A 26,021-nucleotide genomic window follows, 5' to 3' on the forward strand; every position below is an offset into this window, starting at 1 on the left:
TCTATGGGTGGGGGCTGCTACTCTGAGGATGGGAGGAAGTTAGATCTTGCGTGTCAGCCCTCACCACTGCCTGTGTGCTTGTCAGGGCCAGGAAAGCTTTGTGCCACTATATAATTCTCACTGACTAGTATCTGCTTTTTATTACGTTGACAGTCAAACCCAAAATAAGTCTGCAGTCATTTGAGCTCAGTTCCAGAACTGCAAATCCTGGACAAAGCATGGCAGTTCGGAACACCGTCAGGTCTCCTGGCTCCTGTACTGTGCTTTAATCATAAGGTCATGCTTCCCTTCAGGGTCGTTCAGACAAAACGGCCAGGCGTGTTCAGATTCCCTATTTCTCAGCCTCTGAGAGTCTCCAATGTTTTCAGTCTGTGGCTCAGTTCTGAGAGAGAGCACTTACACCCTTCATGGACTCATCCTTTCCTACCATCCTAGTTGTCTGCTGGTTGGTTCTCAGTATGTTTGTTGTAGGATGGCTCCACATGGAGCACCCCGCCCCCACCAGCTGTAGAACTGGGATGTCTGCCTCAGTTTCCCCTCCTTTGAACTGTTAAATAATTTCTCTCAAACATAGTTAGCATGCTATCAATCTGGATGCCCAACCATAGCATGTTGGCTTTGTTCAGAGGTCTGAGCAGAGGAACTGTGTGGTGTGTTTAGTAACCAGCTAGGTCATGTCTCTAGCTCAGCCTGAAAATTAAACTCAAATTCTGAGTTAGTTTATGAATCATTATGGGTATTACTGTAGTGCCTAGGATCCCTCGTCCCGCACCAGGACGCCACGGGGCTAGGTTCTGTACAGACACAGAACAAAGACAATCCCTGCCCCAAAGAGCTGACCTTCTCAGTGTAAGACAAGAATCAACAGAAAACAGCCTGATGGTGGAGGACAAGGAGACGAGGAGATACTACTGGTCAGCATGACAGGCTCTGGTCTCAGCACACCAGGAATCAAACTGCCGTCAAGTTTTTTGTAGGCATCACAGTGAATTACAACTCAGCAGCCAGGATCAAACAATGTCAGAAAGCATAAGGAATGGGATGGTGAATGATACAGAGAAGGGTCATGGAGGCTAGGTGGGTGAGGTCAGATCTTTTATTGGACCAACTTCTGTTGGTGAGAGACAAGCTTTCGGCACAGCTACGGCACTGCGTACAGAGATGGATGTCCTGTAAATCAGTGGTGCAGCCTCACCTGGATGCCGTGTGCAGTTCTGGCCACCCCATCTGAGAAAGGGTCTTCCAGAACTAGACAGGGCTGAGACATACAAGGAGAATGATCAGGGGCCTGGAATTCAAGGGCCTCCTCAAAGCTAAGCTCAGACCCAGGCTTGGATCCTAGAGAAATCTGTTCTGGCTGCAGGTAGGAGGGCTGTGTAATGCTGGGTGTAGCTTTTTTGCGTGGGCAAAACCTGCTGTTAGTTTTCCTCTCTGCAGAGCAAGTGGAAACAGTTTCCCATTGGTTTTGCCAGTGCTGCGATTTATCTACATATATGGCAGGGGGGAAGTTGTGTGACGGAGGTGGTTACAGATCTAAAAAGGAAAAATCCATGTACTTCCTGGCCTTTGAGATGAGGCTTCGGCTCCAGCTGCCTCATTTTCTCCTGTCTGCAGGGCATTGGGTAGGGATTTCTCTTCTTTTCTACCTAATTAGGGTATGGCTAAAAGGAGTCACGTCAGTTATATCAGCAGGACTTTCATGTCAGTTTTATACTCCATATGAAGCTCATTACTCATTCAAATAAAGGCCGGAGCTCCGATGCCACTCATTCCTGCCCGATAGTACCCTCTGCTCTTCTCGTCTGGGCCTCTCCCACCCATCAGTGCCGGTGCGTCTCCATCCTAGTCGGCAGCACCCTGCATTGTCCCAGCCCTGACTCCCCCCACGCGCAGCTGCCAAGTTTTTTGTAGGCATCACAGTGAATTAACACTCGGCGCCAGGATCAAACGGTGTCGGAAAGCACAGGCCCTGCTGGCCCGGTCTTTACCTGCAGTTCCATCAGGGTCTGCACGGAGATTCCAGGTACACTGCACCTGGGCCTGACACCAGATTTTAACCAGGATCCCAGAAGACTATTAACTTACTGGGTCCTTTCCCCTCCCCTGCTCCAGTACCTTCAGCGCTCCGCGTGTGTGGGCGAAGATGTACATTCGTTTCATAGCTAGACCCAGCCAACTCTCAACTTCCAGTCTTCTGCTAGAATGAGTTTCTCCAGGAATCTTTAGGTTGTTGCATGGGTTTCATGTAATCTGGAGACTACTGGGGAGAGGGGGGCATACTCGACTAAGAAGGTGAACTAGCAACTCCAGAGCTGAGAGATACACAGTGCATGGACTGTTAGAAACAGATTTTGTGAGCTGTCTCCTCTCATCTGCTGTGGTGTTCAACCTGGAGCAGTACAAGATGAGTTACTCATGTGACACAAGCCCATTCTGATCTTCAAGAGAAACTTGTCACATAGTAAACTTCCAGCCCCTGTAAAAGCTATTTATTAATAGACCAGCAATGCCAGAGGACCACAACCGGGGGCTTATGTAAGGAGCAGTTCATTGAACTAGTTAGGGCTTGTGGGACAATGCACTCTCCGCAAACAGCACTCCATTAAAGCGCACCAGCAGGGTCTACACAGGCCAATTACAGTGCCCTAAAATGTTATGCATTAGAAATCAACCCCACCCTACCCCCTGTAGAGCCTACTATCCCACTGTGTAGACAAGCCTTAGTGTACGGGAGTAGATTGCTGGAAGTTATATTGAACCGGAGAGTAAACGGTTCGACAGGCAGACCACATGAGCTGAACGTGAGAGAGATTTGATACGAAGGGGCTGTGATTAGAGGAAGCTTGGCTAGGGTTGCCTTGTTGATGTCGATGGGGTTGAGGTCTCTTATGAGCGCTCAGAAGTGTCCGAGGAGATAGGGACGTGGGAGCTGCCTTGCAGAGCTCACAGGCGTACGGCCAAATGGAGAGGGAAAGGGGTAGGGGCCAAGGTTGGTTCATTTATTGAATTGATGTGACCCAGGCTGAATTCCTGTTGTGACTTGGTGCTGATGCCTTGATTTTTCTCATCCCAGCCTATTGGTCTTTGCTGGGAAAGCCAAAACCCTTGGCCTTGCCCCAATGCCTTGTCTGTTGTACAGCGCACCTTGAGGCCTTGCCTTTTCTGTGTTCAACCTCAGCCTTTGTTGTTTGTTTGTTTGACTCTTGCCTTGCCAGTGATCTCCAGGCCAGCACCATGCTGCAAGAACCTCGCCAGGGCTGAATCCAGATGCCAGCAATTGTGTTCACTGACGGGATGCTGAATATGGCCTGTCCTGGTTTGTGCTACGCGCAACATTGCGTTCAGCGCTGTCAGCTTTTGGCGACAGGACTGAGCCCTGGAAAATGGTGCACTGGACAGTCCTACCAACCCTCGGGCTGCTAGGGCCTGGCTCGTAATATTGGGGGTGTTCTGGAAGCCCCAGCTCCTTCAGTCATGTGCTACAGAAGGGGCTCACTCCATTTGGAGCCCTCCTGGCCATGGAGAAAAGCTGTAACGTAACCCAGGTACACCCCAAAGGCTCAAAGTAGATAGCAAATGAATCCTCAACCTTCATTCTTGTTTGAGCCAGTCTCATGATTTTGGGGACCTGCCTTGGAACTTTGGCTCACCAGAGATTGGAGTACTGAGGCCAGGGTAGGACACATGCTGTCAGTCCCCAAGTACGGTGTTTGAGGGAGGGTCTGAGGAGAGAGCAGTGAGGGGTGCAAAGGAGACCACTATGTTGGGTCATAAACTCCCTGGTGTTCTCCCACAATCCCCATTGCAAGGCAGGTCAAAGAGAGTCCATCTTAGGCTACAGGGTGAATTTGTCTTCGGAGCTTAGCTGAGCACTATTAAGTGCCGCAGTGCTGCTGTTTGCCAGCTCAGGCAGCTTTCAGTGATGCTTCGACCCTTCTCCTTCCCTTCAGTTTTGTAACTAGTTTTTGTCTGGTTAACATCCCCTGTCAGTCTGGCTGCGCACTGGTCACCCCTGCCTACTGGCTGCAGATAGGTCTGGGGAGGAGTGAGTACTCTGTAGCTTGATTAGCTGGCCCCGCTCTCCCAGGGCACAGTCAGTGCCATTTTTTCTTGGGTGACAGTGGGAGTGATGGGCTGGCCCAGAACCTGCGGGAGCAGAACTACCTTTCAGGTTCCCAGGTTGGTACAGACAGCAAGATACTGTGATCCTCAGGCTTAAAAGTGTGAGGAGACAGAGACTGTTTGGCAAGCGTGTTGACGTGTGCTAGAGATGCCAAAGTGAACAAATACCATCAGAATCCCCCAAACTATCAACTGACACTGCCTTGTGCAAATAAAAAGGTTTGCCTACAACCTGCCTCTTCTAATCACTGTAAAAATCTCCATCTGCAAGCTCTCTTCCTTCTCATTCTGTGCCCCAGTGGATGTCTGCTGGTACCCTACAGCTATGATTGAGATCATGGATGACAGCTACATCCACCACACAAAGGGCTGGAGCAGTAACCTGTACTGCTAACAATTGCCCAGCAGCAATTAATGGGAGGTGGGAACCATGGTATTTTACAGCTCTGCTCAGTCACTAATGGAGCTGAGATGGGGAGGAATGGGGGGGGGGGGGTGCATTTTGCAGCTGCAAGACCAGTTTTCCCACCCCACCCATATTCACAGATCCACAGGTGATTAGCCCTTGGGGCCAGATACTCTTAGCATTTTATTGGTCTGAGAAGTAAAATGGTAGTTTTGGGTTTAGCTGAATGGGAGTCTGTTGCCCCAGGGAGGGACTGACCTGGAGGGTAGAGCCCTCTGAGGCAGAGAAGCTCACTGAGCAGAGAGGTAGTAAACCCAGAATAGACCCTGACATTGATTTTCTTCTGTAAGTTCACTGTGGTTTGGTGCTCCATGGTTAGACATCCTGGGTCCATATGTCCAGGTGCTCCTACCTATTCTCTCTTCAGTTATCCTAACAACTGTGTATACTACGTACTCTCCATCCTCTGCCTTATATTTTAGATTGAATCATGTACCCCTTTTTGTTTTGAACGTCAGGTGTTGCCCTTCTGTCAGATGTGTACCCAGAGCAAATCCTCCCCTGCCTACTGGCCCAGTATGGCTGCACTTCACCAGGCACCACAGGACCCCAGACTGCAGAGACCAGGATGAAAGTGGGAGAGGTGCTGATGCGGGTAACCCGGGCACTGGGTGAGTCTACAGCAGTTTCTCTTTTGGAGGGTGTACCAAATACTGCATCAGAGCCACTTGTACCATTACTCTTGTGTATGGCCAAGGGCTTTTATTGCTGTCTGTGTGTCCATGTTCCAGTGAAGATTAATTTTCCTGATATCTGCTGGGAGAGCAATACAGCGGTGCATAGACAATCCAGGAAGTTTTTGGAAAGCGTAGGGGACAATTTCCTGGTGCAAGTGCTAGAGGAGCCAACTGGGGGGGGAGTTTTTCTTGACCTGCTGCTCACAAACCGGGAAGAATTAGTGGGGGAAGCAAAAGTGGATGGGAATCTGGGAGGCAGTGACCATGAGTTGGTTGAGTTCAGGATCCTGACACAGGGAAGAAAGGTAAACAGCAGGATACGGACCCTGGACTTCAGGAAAGCAGACTTCGACTCCCTCAGGGAACAGATGGGTAGGATCCCCTGGGGGGCTAACATGAAGGGGAAAGGAGTCCAGGAGAGCTGGCTGTATTTCAAGGAATCCCTGTTGAGGTTACAGGGACAAACCATCCCAATGTGTCGAAAGAATAGTAAATATGGCAGGCGACCAGCTTGGCTTAACAGTGAAATCCTAGCGGATCTTAAACGTAAAAAAGAAGCTTACAAGAAGTGGAAGTTTGGACATATGACCAGGGAAGAGTATAAAAATATTGCTCGGGCATGTAGGAATGAAATCAGGAGGGCCAAATTGCACCTGGAGCTGCAGCTAGCAAGAGATGTCAAGAGTAACAAGAAGGGTTTCTTCAGGTATGTTGGCAACAAGAAGAAAGCCAAGGAAAGTGTGGGCCCCTTACTGAATGAGGGAGGCAACCTAGTGACAGAGGATGTGGAAAAAGCTAATGTACTCAATGCTTTTTTTGCCTCTATCTTCACGAACAAGGTCAGCTCCCAGACTGCTGCGCTGGGCATCACAGCATGGGGAGTAGATGGCCAGCCCTCTGTGGAGAAAGAGGTGGTTAGGGACTATTTAGAAAAGCTGGACGTGCACAAGTCCATGGGGACGGACGCTTTGCATCCGAGAGTGCTAAAGGAATTGGCGGCTGTGATTGCAAAGCCATTGGCCATTATCTTTGAAAACTCGTGGCGAACGGGGGAAGTCCCAGATGACTGGAAAAAGGCTAATGTAGTGCCAATCTTTAAAAAAGGGAAGAAGGAGGATCCTGGGAACTACAGGCCAGTCAGCTTCACCTCAGTCCCCGGAAAAATCATGGAGCAGGTCCTCAAGGAATCAATCCTGAAGCACTTACATGGGAGGAAAGTGATCAGGAACAGTCAGCATGGATTCACCAAGGGAAGGTCATGCCTGATTAATCTAATCGCCTTCTATGATGAGATTACTGGTTCTGTGGATGAAGGGAAAGCAGTGGATGTATTGTTTCTTGACTTTAGCAAAGCTTTTGACACGGTCTCCCACAGTATTCTTGTCAGCAAGTTAAGGAAGTATGGGCTGGATGAATGCACTATAAGGTGGGTAGAAAGTTGGCTAGATTGTCGGGCTCAACGGGTAGTGATCAATGGCTCCATGTCTAGTTGGCAGTCAGTATCAAGTGGAGTGCCCCAAGGGTCGGTCCTGGGGCCGGTTTTGTTCAATATCTTCATAAATGATCTGGAGGATGGTGTGGATTGCACTCTCAGCAAATTTGCGGATGATACTAAACTGGGAGGAGTGGTAGATACGCTGGAGGGCAGGGATAGGATACAGAGGGACCTAGACAAATTGGAGGATTGGGCCAAAAGAAATCTGATGAGGTTCAATAAGGATAAGTGCAGGGTCCTGCACTTAGGACGGAAGAACCCAATGCACAGCTACAGACTAGGAACCGAATGGCTAGGCAGCAGTTCTGCGGAAAAGGACCTAGGGGTGACGGTGGATGAGAAGCTGGATATGAGTCAGCAGTGTGCCCTTGTTGCCAAGAAGGCCAATGGCATTTTGGGATGTATAAGTAGGGGCATAGCGAGCAGATCGAGGGACGTGATCGTCCCCCTCTATTCGACATTGGTGAGGCCTCATCTGGAGTACTGTGTCCAGTTTTGGGCCCCACAGTACAAGAAGGATGTGGATAAATTGGAGAGAGTCCAGCGAAGGGCAACAAAAATGATTAGGGGTCTGGAACACATGAGTTATGAGGAGAGGCTGAGGGAACTGGGATTGTTTAGTCTGCAGAAGAGAAGAATGAGGGGGGATTTGATAGCTGCTTTCAACTACCTGAGAGGTGGTTCCAGAGAGGATGATTCTAGACTATTCTCAGTGGTAGAAGAGGACAGGACAAGGAGTAATGGTCTCAAGTTGCAGTGGGGGAGGTTTAGGTTGGATATTAGGAAAAACTTTTTCACTAGGAGGGTGGTGAAACACTGGAATGCATTACCTAGGGAGGTGGTAGAATCTCCTTCCTTAGAAGTTTTTAAGGTCAGGCTTGACAAAGCCCTGGCTGGGATGATTTAATTGGGGATTGGTCCTGCTTTGAGCAGGGGGTTGGACTAGATGACCTCCTGAGGTCCCTTCCAACCCTGATATTCTATGATTCTATGGTAGAAAACTTTGAAGTTGAAGTTTTCACTGCAAATTTTTAGTTTATTGAATTTTTTTTTTCAGATCTACAAAAATAAAACATATTGTGAAAAGTTTGCACTTTCCAGTAGTGAGACTACTGTAAGTTTGATGGGTTAGTACTGGTCACTTAAACCAGATGTGCCCAGACTTTACCCAGCTGAGGCCACACTGGGAATTTGAGGGCAGTGTCTATCTGGCATAAAATGAAGAAGACAGCAAGCAACATCCTCGTTTACTGTTCATGGCCAGGCTGCTTGGATCAAGATGGAACGTCTGTTTGGTGTGACGGCTGCACTTTGGTCGCCCTGACTTAAAGCTACTCATTTGTGACTTGATTTTCAGGTGCGCTGAGCACCTCCAGCTCCTGCTGACTTGAATGCACACCCCCTAAAATCAGGCCTTCAGCACATTAGAATAGTTATCAGAACTGCATGCCATGCCCAAAGGAATGTTCAACCATTAGAATCGCACTGCTGTGTAAAAGCCCCAGATGCAACCCACATCTCCAGCAGGTACACCAACCCACTCCTTCCCCAAATACCTATAGGGGTAATGAGCCTCGCAGTATGCCCAGAAGGCTAATGAATTCCAACCCTGACAGAACAAGGGAGGAAGCAAATCCAGCATCCAGAAGCCTTTGTAAAGAACATCCCGCCCACCACCCACAAACCAATGGGATTTCAGCTTGAGCACCTCTGCTTATTGTGACTGCATTGGCAGATATTGCACAGGGTGAAGGATAGTCCCCTGGGTAAGATGTCAGCACAGAGCACTGGTGTAATGTGCTCTCAGCATGTCATGGAGACATAGAACTAACATGATTGTTTTTAAGGAAATGCTCAATAGATTGGGCTCCATGTCCTTCCCTGTGTGATCCAAATAGATTGCCTGTCCCTTTAAGTTAAATAGCTGCTGGTAGAAATGTTAACCTATTTCATGTTTTACAAAGAACTGAGATTTCTATCCTAGGTTGTAGTTTAGGAAAAACTTAAGGGTATTTCAACTCTAGAACAGCCTTCCAAGGAAGGTTGTGGAATCCCCATCACTAAAGGTTTTTAAGAACAGTTTAGACAACAAAGACCAGTGGTCCCCAACCTTTCTTGTGGGAATAGCATATTGCTATTCCTAGAAGACTGTGGCAGGCGCCAAACACCCCACCACCAAAATGCCGCGGCCAAAAAGTGGCAACGGGAAGAAGTGCTGCCACTGAAATGCCACTGAGAAATGGCAACGCTTCTTGGCGGCATTTCAGCGGCGGGTTGTCCTGCGGGCACACAGAAATGCCCTGGCAGGCGCCATGGCACCCACAGGCACCGCACTGGGGACCCCTGACTTAGACCATCTCGGACAAGTGTTTAACTTGGTCCTGCCTCAGTGTTGGGGCTGGATTAGATGACCTCTCCAGGTCCCTTCCAGCCTGACATTTCTATGGTTCTTCATGTATTTACCCCAGGCAAAATCAGAGGGGAAAGTTATCAGCTGGGCTAGTGACCTGTGAGCTACAGTTGGTTGATTAGACTCTTCCAAACTTCAGTGCTTCCCTTCCACAGGGAAGCACTGGGAAGGTTTGGGCAGGAGGTGCTGTCATGTTAAACAATTGCCTGTCTTGCACCTCAAGTCGATGATGGAGTTTGGCAACTGAATCATAAGTTACTCAGCAGAGAGCAGAACGGCAGGAACTTGCAGCCCAGGAAGGTCCAGACATTGCTAATGCTGGTGGTTTTCGTCCTTGCTGCTGCCAGAGTCTCACTGTAGAGCGGGTGTTGTGGGATGCCAAGACACACAGGGTGGAGGGATAAAATAAAGCTGGACAAGTCTCTTCTGGCAGCTGCTGTAACAAGTAATACCTAAAAGTGTGCCCTGCCTCTTCACAGGCTAAGCTAAACAAACCAAAAGGAAAAAGAGCCAGGATTTCCCTTCCTCCCCTGACCTGAAGGTGCTTAGGCTTTGGCTTTCCCTTTGTGAATCAGGAAGGCTAGATGCAGCTCTACACCAGAGGAGAGGTATTTGGAACCGCAAGGGGAGTCCAGGGCTCAACATACTGCCTCCACACTGCTTATGTTCACCCAAGAGCTAACCTGGAGACCCAGGCCTGCTAACCAGCTGAGTCTCCAGAACCCGATCTTCCCGGGAAGGAGTGATGCCCTTGAATGAAGAGTGCAGAGTAATCCGTGATCCCCATTGACAGGTGGATCTAAACAACTTCCCTCTGTGGGATTTCAGGATTTGGCCGGGCAGGGCCTGCAGCCGATGCCATTGTAACTAGCACCAGTCCCAAAGCAGGGTGCCTTGGAGCTTAGTATCTCCTTCTGCTCCTTGGAGAAGTAGTGATCCCTCTAGTTTCTCTGAGACAATTGCCTCATAAACCCAGCTCTGGCTTCTCTTCCATCTCAGGATACTGGAGCCTTGGCGCTTGTTGTGTTGTAACTAGTCTAAACCTTGCGAGGAGAAGCAAAGTCTTTTCAGCAATAATGTCCAGCTTCTCAGAGCTCTACCCACTTTCCCTGGCCCGACAAACACTGGGAAGCCCAACAGAGCTCCCTATGTGTGTTGATCCAGGTGTGATGTTTACTGCACCATAAACTCTCCCTCTGCTTCACTTCTCTGTCAGTGGTAGCTCAGGAGTTGCCTACCTGCTTCCTGTATGGCTAACAACGCGTTATAAAACGGAATGGTATTGCCCAGCACTTCCTGGCTCCCCTGGGACTGAAGCTTTGTGGCTTGTCTGGGCATGATGGTGACTGCGTGCCCTCAAGTTCTGCTGTTACAAATAACTCCCCTCCCATAAGAGGATTTTTTTTTGTATGTGCCAGTCTGGTGCCTCTGGATATTTGGGAGACCTGCTTGTCTGATAAGGGGAAATAATACCTGCTTCTTGCCTTCTCTCTTCTCCTGCCCAGCCCTGTGTTGTGAGCTCCCCAGAGAACAGACAGTATTCCTCCTACTTCACTGCAGAGCCAGCTGCATCCATTGACTAGATTCCTTTCTAGCCTTTTATTGAACTTAACTCTGTACAATATCAGCTGTCCCAGATGCTTCCCCATCTGTGCCCCCCTCACATTGGCCTGGTGCAGAAAGTGATTAATAAAACTGCCTTGGGCTGCTGCTAGGCTGCGGTGATGGAGGCAGAAATCCTGCCCTGGCCAGCACTGCTGGTGGCTAAGGCTTCCAGCTCCACGGATGCTAGCATTGGGAGCCCAGAGTTGCCAGGTGCTGCTGACACTGTAAGCAGATGGCCTCTAGCTGCTCAGAGCCATACTAATCAATGCATACTTAAAATGCTGTTGGGCCTCCCGGAATTGCTCCCACTGGGGGACCTGAGCCTGGGTTAGCAGCAGCAGGGATGTTCTGGTGATTGCCCGGGTGTGGGCAAGGTGGCTGGGGGACATGTGTTCTCACAGACATGGAATATCTTAAGACGCTGATCAGCAGTGCTGTGTTCTGGGCGCCCGCCCCACTACTACTCACCCTTTGTGGCTACTGTTCTCTGCACTCGAGTTGTAGCACAGACCTCTCCCTGGTGAAGGGAAAACTTCTCTTCTACAGATTGCTGCAGAAGAACTGTGGGACTATGTTAGAATGATGGACTGCAGTGAGGCTGGAGAGCCTGCTGAGTCCTCTGCTCTCCTGGTCCAGTGTTCTTCCCTAGACCTTTCCCTTTAAAACATGGAAATGCTGGTTTGGTGGGATCCGCAGGTTCATCACTCTTGGGGTGGGAATTGGGAAGGGTTAGCTGGAGGTTTGCATTCTCATTGCCCCCATCTCCTCAAGTTGCCTGGAATGGAGTGTTGTGCTTTCACCATCCTCTTATTGTTCAAATGCAGTGTCCTGAGCGATATCCTTATGCCCAGGAATCTCGAACAAATGAGCGATTCTTGAAACCATGGAGTGATTCTGCAGATTCAGCACAGAGCATAAGTTATGTTCCCCTACTTCGCAAAACAGCCCCTGACTCTGTCTCCTCACTGGGAGTGGTTGATCCAACTCTTGAATGATTGACGCTCTTTCTTTACCTTCCTCCCTCCCAGCCATTCCCCTTCAGTGGGTAGACGAGTGGTTGGGGGAGGTGTGTAGACCAGTCCATCACTGTCTTTCACTGACAGAAACTCCCCCTTGCTGTGTGGTCTCTGCAGCATTTAGAATGTTTAACTCTCAGCTTCCCACTCAGCCGTATGGTGATTTGAAGGGCTTTTTGTTTTCCGAGGTAGAGTTACACCTCTTGCTGGTTGGATTCCTTTACACTGCTATCCTAAACCTTCTCCAAAAACCACCAACTGCAGGAAAATTCTTTTGGCTCGTAGACATGAGCTGCAACTGGCAAAGGGCCCTTTTTTTAAAGTTAATAACATAATTACACTGCAGTGTGTCAATGCTGTATCCTGCTCATTGCTGATTTTTCTCCTTTTTTAAAAAAAACAAACCAGTTGCAGTTCTCCTCCTCCTCCTCCTCCCCAAAGCAAGGGAGCTGGTTTGGATTGGTGGCCTTTGCCCTGTTCCCGATCTGAGAGAACAGGGAGCAAGAGGCTGAATTTAAAAAAATAAAATGTAGGGCTGGCTGTGTTAAATAGACCATTCGTGAAAATGTTCCCTGAGCTTTGCAGTTACCAAACCAGACTGGAAAGTCAGGAGATCTGAACGTCATGCATGGTGTTCAGCAATGCTAAGAATACGAAAGGGCAGGTTCCCACTCCAGCTTTGGCTCGGCCCTCTCATCTCTTATTAATCCTCCTCTTACTGATTGCAAGAGCCCACTAGTGGCAACATGAAATGAATTCCTTGGATCACAACAGCAAGATATTTTGCTGTACAGTGACAGCTTGCATTCACTCTTCCAGCCTTTCTTGAGTAGAGGAGGCTCCCAGGCCCATCTTGGCAGGGCGTGATGGGGAGACTGGGGCTTTTCCTGCATTCAGCCTAGTCTCTGGACTGAGGCTCTAGCAAGTATCGCTAATGTAGAGACCTAACCAGTTTTGGGAGGTTGAGTGGGGGCAGAATCAGGTATTTGGCCAATAATGGAGAAATAGCTGGGGAGCAGGGTCTTGTGTGGATGATATGTACAGGGAGATGTGTAATGTTGTGGTCTCTGGCACATACTTCAAGACCCTGGGGAAGGTCTTGTCTCTAGCTTCTCATGAGACAGGGGTTTGCAGTTTACAAGCCAGTTATGGAGAGCTTTATCTGGGAAAAGCAGGGGCGGGGCCTGTGGTCCATACTTGAAAATTCAGTGAGGGATGCTCAGGAAATGGGGTCAGGTTTAAGATACCTGTGTACACTTAGATACCAATGTGACAGGCACCTTAAATCCCAAAGCTAGACAGAGCCAAGGTTTGCATTGGAAGAGGAGCTAAGTATTCCCTGACTCTGATGGTCAGCGTTTCTGAACTCTAAGACCATGTCTACACTACAACGTTTTGTCAGGGCAGCCATTTGAAAAACCACACCACCTAGCTGACGCAGCTATGCCATCAAAATCCCCCCGAGAGGAGACGCAACTCCGCTGGTAGAAGAGTGCTTCTGTCTGATGTTGGGGGGGGAGGGGGTGATGTTATGCTGACAGAAAACTCCCTCTCTGGGCGTGTGCTGCATCTACACTAGGGGCTTTGCCAACATAACCTGTCAACCATTTGTAGCATACACAAGCCCTTGATATGGTTGGTCGTCTTGACTTTTGCCTCATTAATACTATTATCCTCTAATGTTTTAAACTGGTCAATAGTTCTCTGTGGCCTCAACTCTGACTTCAGTTGTTTGGCTGGGATTCGTAGGTGACTGTCTCTGCCACCCATCGGGGACCTGCCATGTAGGAGGAATCAGCTCCTTGGCAGTCGATTGCAGCCCTTCGTCCTGGGTAGAAGATGGACCTTGCGATGCCCCTTGTTGAGCCTTGGCAGAACAGGGGCTCTGTTGTGACTGGCACATGGGTGCCTCAGCCATCATGTGTCACTGTAAGGAGAGCACCACAGGGGCTACTGACATTGGGGGTTGGAGGGCAAGCTGTGATGTTGCCAGGCTCTCACCCATCTCCTCCAGACTACACTCTTTTACCGGTACAGTCCCTGAGACATTTAGTCTTTGGCATGTGCTGACTGGCCTGAGTATTTATAGACCAAATTAAATTAAACTGTATGTCTTTAAATTGTGCATATTGCAACACACTAAAGAGTTTATCCAGCATTTTAAACCCATCTTTTTATCTCTATATTTTTTCTCAACTTTGCCATGAATTGGAGCTCCATCTCCTCCGGGGAGACAATCCTGCAGCACAACTGACCCTTTTGTCTCCTTCATAGTAGAGGGAAGGCTACTTGCAATGGTCTGATCACATCAAATGACTGTAGCTGAGTGGAGTTTGCCAATCCGTACAAGAACTAAAATTAGCCATTGGAAGAACTTTGTATTTTAATGTGAAATCAAAATGCCGGTAACATTTTTGTGTTAACATCTCATTTACCTAATATTGATTTGAAGCATCTGTTGTAACCAAGCAAATGTACATGGTTACATCCCCTGGCTGGGGTGATTTAGTTGGGGGTTGGTCCTGCTTTGAGCAGGGGGTTGGACTAGATGACCTCCTGAGGTCCCTGCCCACCCTGATATTCTATGATTCTGTGATCCAGTAGAAGTGGACAGGCCGCTTGAGACTACACCCAACCTCTCACAACAAAAATAAATACACGTGAATTCTTTCCATGTTGATTTTTGTAGCAGGAACATCCCTGGCAAAGAGCATTTCCAGTGTCGTAGCAATCCCTTTGGTAGTACTACTTCGGCTTAGCCAAAGGCCATTAACCCCATTTAGGTTCTTAGGCCGTGCCCACCGCACTGGTATCTGACTCCTCCCATGTGGTTGCTAATCTGAAGCAAATGGCGTGGACTGGGGCCGTTGTTTCTTTAAGAGGGTGAAAACTGCCTTGCGGTTGCCTCCCTGGGGCTCTTGTGCGGCTGGTGGCACAAACTGTCCCTTCCAGCAGCGCAGCCATGGGTACATGTTTGGCTCCTGTAACTTTGAAATACTTGGCACGGTCTGTCTGCCGTAATGGGCTGTCTCACTGCAGTGCTGAACAGAATACCCTTCCTTGGCTGGTCGGGAGCAAAAGTTGTTACCTACTGGTGGTTGGTCTCAGTGCACAGGTGCCCACATTACAACTGGCATTAGTTGTCAACCTTGGTAGAGAAGCCAAGCGTGGAAGAGCCATGAAGACTGAATCTTTCTTACCCCTAGCTGAGGTCTTTCCGTTCAGATTTGAGATGTAAGAGCAGGTCTGGGGAGCAACTGGTGGGAAGCTTGTACTACTCCTGTTCGGGCTGTGCTTATCCAGGTGACCAGGGATCTGAACTCTCTCAGATAAGAACAGCAATGGCCTAATGTTCCCCAAAGTGCATGGGACACTGAGAAATATAGACTTGGGTGGCTGCGTGTGCGCAAACCAGGAAAGCAGAACTATGGGACGACTGTAGAAATGTATGGTTTCAGAGTAGCAGCCGTGTTAGTCTGTATTCGCAAAAAGAACAGGAGTACTTGTGGCACCTTAGAGACTCTCCAATTTATTTGAGCATGAGTTTTCGTGAGCTACAGCTCACTTCATCGGATGCATTCAGTGAAAAATACAGTGAGGAGATTTATATACACACAGAACATGAAAAAATGGGTGTTATCGTACACACTATAAGGAGAGTGATCACAGTGGCCCACCTTGATTATCACTGCAAAAGGTTTTCTCCCCCCGCTGGTATTAGCTCATCTTAAGTGATCACTCTCCTTACAGTGTGTACGGTAACACCCACTGTTTCATGTTCTGTGTGTATATAAATCTCCTCACTGTATTTTCCACTGAATGCATCCGATGAAGTGAGCTGTAGCTCACGAAAGCTTATGCTCAAATAAATTGGTTAGTCTCTAAGGTGCCACGAGTCCTCCTGTTCTTTTTGTAGAAACGTATGCAGCCTGCCCGTCCAGTGAGTGCTTAGTGAGGCTGTACTGGCTGCACTCGCGTGTCCCATCAAGACCGAGAGCTTGCTTCAGCATGCAGGTGGTTTAACATTGGTAGTATGCGCACGGTGCGGAGGCGGCCAGGGAGCTAGTTATCTCAGCTCCCAGCTGCTCCAGAGGAACAAGAGGATACATCATTCTTTCCCATTTGCCCTCAAGACAGTGGGAAACAATCTTCATAGCAGGTTAAACTGTAGCAATCTGGGCTGGAACAAGAGCCTCAATACAGAATAAAAGTCCAATCAGTTGATCATTGCCTTCAGCAGGATATTAGACCCTGAATTTATGGCTGTAATTGTCGGCTCTAAGTGGTTACGAATAAATTATCTATATGTCTCTGCTGCAGCTTCAGTAACCATGCCTAATATGGTTCCAGGTTGGGATCCTCTCAGCTAATCACGGAGCTCCAGCAGAGTATTGTTGGGCATCTCCTGGTGGCCCTGTCCAGCCAATAACTGGCCCCTCACGAGATGATGATAGTACCAGAAAATCACTGACAACTAGTAGGACAATGAGGCAAAATTATAAAAAGGAAAAACAATTTAAACCATCCCCTCCCCCTCCCAGTGGTGCTGGCAGTAGCAATGATAGATTGGCAAGAGCTGGCCGGTGCAGAGAGAGGGTACGTTTCTGGGATAAAAGCCCCCGAGTGTGTGACAATTGAATCAACCGGATTTCTACAGCAGCGGAAACTCTGATTAAATGTTCCTCAGTAATTGGCCGGCTAGCCAAGCCCTGACAGAAGGGTCAGTCGGGAAACGCAGTCAGTTGGTGACTGGAAATCAGGGTTTATTTCTAGGGACCTTGCCATTCATTCTGTTCTGTACTATACTACAGAGTCCCTTGTTTGACTCTGGAGACAGTGGACGTGGACATCGTGTGGATCCACATGCAGCACAGACAAATTAAACGGTGATTTCTCCTCTTCCCCTCCTGCTGTGACACAGCTGCCTTGGAGGAGAAACCTTTTGCGCTGTATTCTGCTCGGTTAGGGCTGAATTTTCATCTTGGGTAGCAGGCACTGCTTGCCTTGAAAAATCTCTAGTGGTGCTGGACTCTACAGGAGATGCAGCGCTGGGCTGCTTGTCTCTCTGAGGACAGGGCTGAGCCCTTGGTTGTAGGCTGTTGTAAGTGACAGTGTGGCACACAAACTTCCCATCCAGTGAGTGCTTGTTTGCACCAGCTTTAGCTCTTTGTCTCAGCCTTATTATGAAGTAGATTTTTGCTTCTGGCCCATGGCAGCAGATAGTTCAAGGCAAGTTGAGATCTGTTACCTGGCTGAAAGTACTAGAAAAGCAAATAGAATCTGTGTAACCTGATGCTGGTGTGTGTGTCACTTTGAATCACTGGCTGCACCCTGCTTATCAGCAAGCCTCATTTCGGATGGGGCAAGTGGGGAAAAAGCTCTTTCCTTCCCTCTCTGAGGTTTCCTGAAGGATTTACTTCATCACAGGCACATTAAATCTGCCACAGCTATGTCAGGGGAGACATTTCCTCTGGTTAGTCAGGGATTATCCGCCCTGCTCTGCAGGGGGAGGGGAAGCTGCTTTGTTCGTTCAGTAACTAATCCACCAACCTGCCAGTGCTGTCACTTGCTTTAGCAAGAGAGAGCCATAGTAATTAGCTTTCCCTCAATGGCATGGGCCTTTCAGTGCAATGCAGGGGAGGTGCCAGCCTACCAGTGCTGACCAGTGCAGAGAAAACCCTACAATATTACCTCCAGGGGTATAGACATCTTTGCTGCATGGTACAGTGTGTGAATTCCAGAACAAGAAATGTAGCATTCTTTTATTTATATTAGTGTAGCGCCTAGGGACCCCGGTCCTGGACCAAGACTCCATGGTGCTAGGCGCTGTACAGACACACAACAAAGAGCTGGCCCTTGCCCCCCAAAGAGCTGACAATCCTAACTATAAGACAAGAGAAACAGATGGAGACAAGAGTCAGGGAAGTACAAGGAAACAGTGCAGGCCAGCATGACAGGTGTCATCTCAGCACACCCAGCAGCCGAACCATTGTCAAGTGTTTTTAGATGTGCCGGCAAAGGAGAGTTTTACAGAGAGATTTGAAGGGGGATCATGAGGTAGCTTTGCAATGTTTCCAGGGAGCTCCTCCAAAATGTGAGGGGCAGAATGGGAGGAAGCACGAAGGGTCTGGTGTGAAAATGCAATGGACAGAGAAATGTTACAGATGGGCAGCCGTGTAGTGCGAGGACACCATTGCTTTAGTTTATGGTGTTCCCAGAACTCTGCAGTGGTGGTAGCCCTGCTATTAACTGGCTGAAGTCTGTCTGTGTAGAATTGGAGGATGCCAATGAGCAGTCCAGGCTGTGTGACGCTGATACAGCGCTGTGTGTTCTGCGCTGCTGTCTGAACTGAGAGGGAATCGCTTAGAATTCAAAGAGAGGTGAAGTTAACAATGACTTGGAAATGCATTGAGACGCGCTCTTGAGAACACCTCACCTCTGGTCCCCTGTTATGGAAGCCAGTCCTTGGTTCAAGCCATCTGCTGTTCAGAACTGGAGAATGCGGTTGGCTTATGTCTGGCAGCAGAAGCCCGAGTTTATCATGCCTACTGTAATAGTGGATGTTCTTGTTGTTCTTCATAGAAATGTTAAATCTTTGTGTGACTGCTGCTGAGCCTTGTGGTATATTGTGGCAGCTAGTCCTGCACGATAACTCTGCTTGGCACATTTTTTATTAAAAAACCCCTTTTTATCAGCTTTAAATTTTGGTGTGTTTCGGCTGCGTGTGTCCCCTTGCTCTCGTAGTATGAAGGACTAGACAACAGTGCCCGCTTTGCCCACTCTGAACCATTCATTCTTCAAGTGATGGCTCATATCCATTCCAATAGGTGTGTGCGCGCCGTGTGCACGATTGGCGGAAGGTTTTTCCCCTAGTGGTACCCAGCTGTGGAGTCCCCTGGAGTGGCGTTTCATGGCATTGTATATCGGTCCCTGCCGCCTGCTCAGTTCCTTCTTACAGCCTGTGACAGTCGTTGGAACAGCTCAGTCTCTTGCATTCACAAGTGCCTACCTACCCCTTTTCTTAGTTGTAAATAGTTTCATAGAGTGATAGTTACAGTAGTTTGTAGTTTCATAGTTAGCTAAGCTTACTTCGGGGGGTCCCCCCCAGTTTTCCCCAGATACCGGGGCATGCCTCTGTCACAGGGGTTTAAGTCATGCGAGAGGTGTACGAAACCTATGCCCAGAGGCGACGCTGCTTGTCTTAAGTGTCTGGGAGAAGGTCAGACAGACAAGTGCTCCATTTGCAGGAGCTTTAGACCCAGGACTAAGAGGGAGCGGGACTATCGTTTGAAGCTCCTCCTGATGGAGTCGGCCCTCAGCCAGTACCGGAAGCTGCACCAGCAGCCTCGGTGTGGGATGCCCCGGCACCGAGAAGGGTCTCCTCCAAGGAGCATCTGCACCACTCCCTGGCTCATAAAGCCAGTGCTAGCAGGCAGCACCACTCACAGTCCCTAGTGTCGCATAAGAAGAAGAAGGCGGCAGATGGGTTGTTTCCCCCATCAAGAAGCCATGAGCGGATTCCAGCGGGGTGCATCCCATGTGAGACACCCGTGGCCCGGGTGCCTTGTCTCCTTGAAGAATCCGCTTTGTCTGCACAGAGACTGGGGTATATCTGCTTTGGGCTGGGCCATTCGAGCCCCCTGCCATTCGAGCACTCCGTCTCCCACCCTAATACAACTCGCTGAACGTTCTGTGTCTGGACAAGAGGGTTGTACGTCTCATTAGCACATTTTCATCAGTTATGCAAAATTGCATCCCTACCTTTCTCTGTCCCTTGATCCCTTCCTGTGCCTCTCTAGACTGTCTCCTGGGCCTGGTTTAGGACAAGCAGGACTGCAACTCTGCCTCTTTGTCCCATAAGCCCTGGGTGATGCTTTAGTAGTTGAATTGAAATGCATGTGTGTGCAGTAATGCCCTCTTCTCATCAAGCAGAAGTGCATGCGAGAGGCATCTCCGCTATCTGGCCATGTAGTAGGTCAGCAGCAGAGCGGCATGTTTAGGGGCTGCCTGGCTCTGAGAATCAGCTAGGCCTAGAGAAGCACATGGCAGCCTGCTAGGATCTTGTTCAGATCCAGGTGAGAGCGACACTCTTCTCTCGAAAGAGCTTGCCCTTTTCTGATGGCTCTGATGTCCAAGGGCACGGCCCCTGACCAGGTTGGCTCTGTCTGTTGTTCCCACACCTATAGTCTCGGATGTACAGCCGGTATCACTGGGACCTGAAAAACTACCGGAAGTGAGCAAACGCCCCTTGGGAGCATGGAGTCTGAGCTCTCTGCCTAATGAGGCAAGATGAGAGCCGTCACACCAGCCTCTGTGCTCTGAGGTAAGGCAGGAGGTCAGATGAAAAGATCAAGATCCAACCTCTCTCTCTTTAAAATCTGTGACTCCAGAGTGAGGGCTCACCACAAGGATGCTCTGATATTTAGTGGGTGCCCAGGAAATATCAAAGACAGAGAGCTGCTCCCCAGCTGCAATGGAAGGATTCTCTTGGCCTGCTCAGAGATGATCCCTGCTCAACGCCATCTTTAGGGATTCTGGTGTGAACAATCAGTGAAGCATCCACTTTACTGGCTCACCCTTTCCTGTGCTGATACAATGTCACAGTTGCTTCATCTCCATTGAAATATATTGCTGAATTCTCTTCTTCCCATTAAGTGCATGCTCTTGCTTCAGTGGTCTTATGGCTTTGGTGCCACTCAAGATTAGAGCTTTTCAGGGAGCATATACTGGGAGGGCTGTGGCAGGAAGCCCCGAGAGAGGCACTTGAAGTCACGGGCCATCTAAAAGTGTTAATTTCCCCCACTCCATGGTGCAGTAGCTGCCTGTGTAGAGAACTTGTTAGCCTACCACAGTGTGCAACTTCCATTAACAAGTGGTTTTGCCACTGTATTTGGTTGAGAAGCTCTCACCCAGGTCTTGGACCTCAGTTCTGCTCCGGTGTGTGTGTGTCCCTCTGTATCGGTAATATCTGTGGATTCCTAGTAGCTGGCATCACAAGACGCACTGTAATAAATACCTGAAGGCCAGAACAACTCTCATTTGCCACCTGTGGGTCAGAGAGACAAAATGAGAGAGAAAAGTGTCTTCAGGTACTCATGGAATCTCACACTCTTTTTTTGTCCCAGTTGGTCTGTAATTGTTCTGTGTTTGTATTCTGCATTGTTGTCTCTGCACCTATATTTTAATAGTGCCCCAAATAAATTTTAGTTGTAGTGTGTAACAGTTTGGATTTCTATTTTCAGAAAATAGAATGCATGGCAATGCACCTGCCATTTTCGCAATGCTTTTGGCTTGATTTTCAGTTTAGTCACACAGGATGCATGTCCTAATGCCTATAAATTGGATAATTGTGCATGCAGGTAGCTAATTAGACACATTTGTGTGCACAGTTACCCAGTTTGCACATCCACAGTACTGGCACATGCTAATTAGATATAAGATTTTTTGAACCTTTGGATTTTCTGAAACTCTAGCCTTTAGCACTTCATTCTGATTTTGAAATTGTTTTGTTGTTGTTGTTGTAAGTGTTGAATTTGTAAAGGCTGACAGAAATTACAGACAATGGCGAGAACATGCGCAGCAGAGTGAAAGCCCCAGACACGGGTCTCTGTTTCAGATTACTGATTCAGAATGCTGGTGATCCACTCTTGGGCTGTTTTTCTTGTGTGCCTCTGGAATTGCTGCTAGAGACTAGGTCTGCAGAGTCCCTGTCTGAGACAGCACAGTGGTGCGTTGCTAGTGAGAACGCGAGTCATTTAATAATAAGAGCTGATCACTGGCTCACCTGCATTATCTAGGAGAGAAGCTGCTTAAGAGCTACATCTGGGAACTCTATAGGAAAGCATGGTACAGGAACACAGCCATGCTCCAACAGTCATGAAGGGGTTAAAACTACTAGACCCACTAATTTCTAATGCTGGCAACTAAAACGACTGAATTGAAGCAAGGGCTTTTCAATACTGCACCAGGAATGGGCTCAACATAGCGGGAAAGGAGTTCTGAAAAGTCCTTCCCACTAGTGGAAGCATCTCCTGGCCTTTAAACTATTTGCTTTTGAAGCCTGTCAAATCTCTTTAAACCTGTGCTTTCTTCCTCTCTCTCCTGCAGGGGACATGAGCTGCCAGTACAGAGCTCCTCTGATTCATGCCTTCCTGAGAGGAGCAAGAGACCCGGATAGCACCCTGAGGGCTAGCAGTCTGTCCAACTTGGGAGAGCTGTGTCAGAGACTTCACTTCCAGCTGGGCTCCGTGGTTCAAGAGGTATCAACACTGTACATCTCCCCTATATAATAGCCACTTTCGTTGTATCTGTTGCCACTGGAGAGCGGCCTTAATGACATGGTTACAGGTGTCTTCCTGCCGACCCCTCTCCTACAGAGTGGAGGCATGGGATTGGTGGAGGAGGAGCCTTCCTAGAGCTGCTGCATATCTTGCAGGTGCGTTTTTAATTTCCTAATCTTAGAAACCATTCGTGCTGGCTGAGATGGGAATGAGGAGGCCGGTTTATACTCTGAGAGCAGTATGTCCTTTGAATGCAGGTCTTCGGGATCTCCCATTTCGGTCTGTTTATATATTATACACTGTGACAAAGTTCCTCCTCTGCCTTGGTGGGTCCTGCACTTTTTGGCGGATTTGCTCACCTCAGAGGTTCACGGCAGCCTTCAGTTTGGCCACTTCTGCTAGAGGCTCAAACCTGCCGTTCACTCAGCTAACCTCATCACTGGCCAGCATGTGGGAAATGGAGAACAATCTCCGCAGTCTCTGTTGTCTCACCTAGTGGGTCGGGGACAGGCCAGATCCCTTTCCAAATTAGACCTTCCCTTCTGGTGTTGCTCACAGACCAGGTCAACTCCTCCTGTGTCCGATCAGGAGTTGAGGGGATGGGGGAAACCCGGGCCTGCCCTCTACACCGGGTTCCAGCCCAGGACCCTGTGGATAGCAGCTGTCTGCAATGTCTCCTGTATCAGCTGCGTGATAGCTACAACTCCCTGGGCTACTTCCCCATGGCCTCCCCCCAGCACCTTCTTTATCCTCACCGTAGGATCTTCCTCCTGGTCACGCTTGTACTCCTCAGCCCTCCAGCAGCACGCCTTCCACTAACTGATGGGAGGTCCTTTTTAAACCAGGTGTCCTGATTAGCTTGCCTGCCATAATTGATTCTAGTATGTTCTTAATTGGTTCCAGGTGTCTTAGTTAGCTTGTCTGTCTTAAATGGTTCTAGCAGGTTCCTGATTGTTCTAGCACAGCCCCTGCTCTGGTCACTCAAGGAACAGAAAACTATTCATCCAGTGGCCAGTATATTTGCATTCTATCAGACTCGTGTACCCCACTGGTCTGGGTCTGTCACAACACGCAAAAGAATGTAAAGGTTGCAGAGTCAAGCACTCAGGTTAAGAAATGCCAGAATTAAGGTTGCCTATAACCTTGATTTGGCCCCCTTGTGTGTATGCATTATAACATAGTCTTTAATTAAGTGCTCCCATGCTGTTGTTTCATAGAATATCAGGGTTGGAAGGGACCTCAGGAGGTCATCTAGTCCAACCCCCTGCTTGAAGCAGGACCAATCCCCAATTTTTGCCCCAGATCCCTAAGTGGCCCCCTCAAGGATTGAACTCACAACCCTGGGTTTAGCAGGCCAGTGCTCAAACCACTGAGCTACCCCTCCCTCAGGACCCCTCCGTCATTCAGTGCACAGGATGGACGGTGCCTGCTGAATGAGCAGCTATTCGATATTTTGTTTTATCCTCATTGTTTGGTGTGTGACTCCAGGTCCTATTTACTGCATGCTAGTCAAGTCCTGTTCTGATACAGAATACAGCTCGCCATCTGAGTCCCAGCTCCCAGTCTCCCTCCCTTGGCTCCTCATCCCAGTCTCCTACGCCTGACGCCTTGTCTAATTTCAGTCTCCTCCCTACCCCTTTCCCCCCTCTCCTGGTTCCCAGTGTCTCCCCCACAGCTCCCAGTCACTCTTCCTTGACTCTTCACCTCAGTCCCCCATCCCCCCGCAACTCCATACCTAGCTAGTCCTAGTCATCCCTGCCCCTAGATTCCTTGTCTAATCTGTCTTCCGCTCACCTGTTTTCCCACTCCCCAGTTCCCAGTCTTGCCCCCAGCACTTTGCCCCCTCTGCTGCCCCTTTCACATGTTCAGCTCTTGTCCCCTTTGTATTCAAGTCAGGCAGCTTCCTCCTCCAGCCTGCTGGGGTGCTGGCAGGTGGATCACAGGAGAGAGTCTCCCTGTCAGTTCCGGTACCCACCACCACAGTGCTCCCGGCCAGCTGGGAACAAGAACAGGGACAGTCTCCTTCAGCCTCTGTGGCCCTGGCCTGGAGCATGCTCAGTGCAGACAGAATCTTCAGAGAATGTACCTGTGGGTCCCTTCAGAGCATGTGCAAACTGAGCATTTCCAGTGGCCTGTCACTTTACCAAGTCTGGGCAGTTTTCACAGGAGCAGCAGCATGCCCAGCTCTGACGCTGGGGGAAGCCACCATCTGTGCCACGTTTCAAGCCCCTGCTGTCAGGCACTATAGCTTCGCAGTTAAACAACGGAAAGAATATTTTAAACATGGGCAGAACAATGTATTTTTCCCTCTTCTTGTTCCCTGAATCAGTTGAACAATTTTTGTTGGTACTTTTATTCAGTCTGAGGCAGATCCCTGGCACGGAAAATTTCAGCCCAAGTAGTTAAAGTTTGGCAACTGAAAACAAGGTCTTATAATGGGAAGCGTCAGGCTACCAGCCCTGCCTATAATAATTTCACTGTGGTACAAGATCTTAAAGCATATTTTGTACCTGCTACAGGCACCTCGTCCCAGTTAATAGCATCTCATTATGCTTTTCATTGCTGCAAAAGAGGAGAGTTCTGTGCCAGTTTTATCCTAGTGGCTGGGGTGCTGCAGTCGGAGCACTTTGAGGAAAGGCTTTAGGCAAGGTTCGTTTATATCAGAGGCACAACAAAGGTGGAGTTCCCCCAGCTGCTGTTCTCCCTTGAATTTTTTTCAGGGCCAGAGGTGAGTTTCTCGTTTTTCCCTGGCTGATTGTAACTGTTTGGTGTGTTGGAGGCAGTGAACCTGCTACTCTGGCACTAAACCCAGGAACACCGTGTCACTCACTCAGCCCTGAACACTGCTGAGGCCCAGAAGACTCTGGGCTTGCACAGCCAGTGTGTCTGCAAACAGGCCATTCCCAGAGTTGTTCCCTTCCCATACATCACTCCTTTCTGTGGAAGACATGTGCAGCCCCAGGTGTGTGCATGGTCCAGGGCTTTAATTGTTTAGGAACAAACCAACCAAAAATGGCCTCTCAATAGCCATGTGTGAAGAGCACTTTCATACATAGGTCAAGTAGTGAACTGGCAAATGTCATTCCACATTAGCACTCTTTGCACATGAGGATCTGGGAAGCTGTCTCTTCCCTTCCCATTTGCAGTCACCAGCCCTCACCTCCCTTCCAGATGTGCTCTCACACCTCGGTGGCAACTGGATTAATCACGTACATGAAAATAACATTAAATATTTTCCTAGTGTGTTTCTCGCTGTATCCAGCTGCTAGTCTTTATTATGTTGGAGGAGAAGAGCCAGCACCATGTGACCAGACAGCTGTATACTCTTTTCCCCTGCCCCAGGTTGGGAACTGCTGCACTCGAGACTGTAAGCTCTTTGGGGCAGGGACTGTGTGTTTGGGCTTAGCACCGGGGCTTAGCACCGGGGTTCTTTCTCCATGACTGGGCCCCTAGGCACTGTGGTGATATAAATAACAGAGCAATGTTCCTGCAGCATAGAGCCCCGTAACCAGCGCCGTGGACAATAGATGACAACATTTGAGTGCAGCTTGTCGCAGTTCTGTTGCCTGCTCAGCGGTGTCTGTGCGGTGCCCTCTCTGAGCACAGGGCTCAGGTGTGTTTGGCGGCCCAGTGACACCATGCCCCGCACAGAGAGGTGTGGCCCATCAGTAGATAGTGACGGTGGGCCTGGCAACCTGCCGGGATCCCAGGGATCAACCTCATTTGCATAAAAGCGAAGCTCCCTGGTGCCTTTGCTGAAATGGAAGTGTTGCCCATCAAGACCATGCCATGCTCCAGCCTCTCCTCCTCTTCACACACATTCTTTGCATCCAGCATCTCTATATTAAAGGCCAGGGTACCTGCGTCTGCGCCATCCAGTGCAAAGTAGGGACACTCCTAGTTTGGTGGCCTGTGTCTGGGATGATACTGAGCTCTAGTCTCCCCAGGGT

The 26,021-nt window shown here is 49.0% G+C and overlaps 1 protein-coding gene across 1 annotated transcript in view; it reads left to right on the forward strand.

Moving 5' to 3' along the window:
* Window positions 1-26,021, forward strand: part of TANGO6 (transport and golgi organization 6 homolog) — a 92,328-nt gene that overhangs the window by 52,640 nt on the left and 13,667 nt on the right. Inside the window, exons 15-16 of the mRNA XM_048870651.2 lie at window positions 5,047-5,199; window positions 21,899-22,050. Of these exons, the coding sequence (XP_048726608.2) occupies window positions 5,047-5,199; window positions 21,899-22,050 (305 nt within the window). The remainder of the gene's footprint in view (window positions 1-5,046; window positions 5,200-21,898; window positions 22,051-26,021) is intronic.

The sequence above is a fragment of the Caretta caretta genome, chromosome 12 (genome assembly GCF_965140235.1).
Source record: "Caretta caretta isolate rCarCar2 chromosome 12, rCarCar1.hap1, whole genome shotgun sequence".
In the NCBI taxonomy this organism is placed as follows: Eukaryota; Metazoa; Chordata; order Testudines; family Cheloniidae; genus Caretta; species Caretta caretta.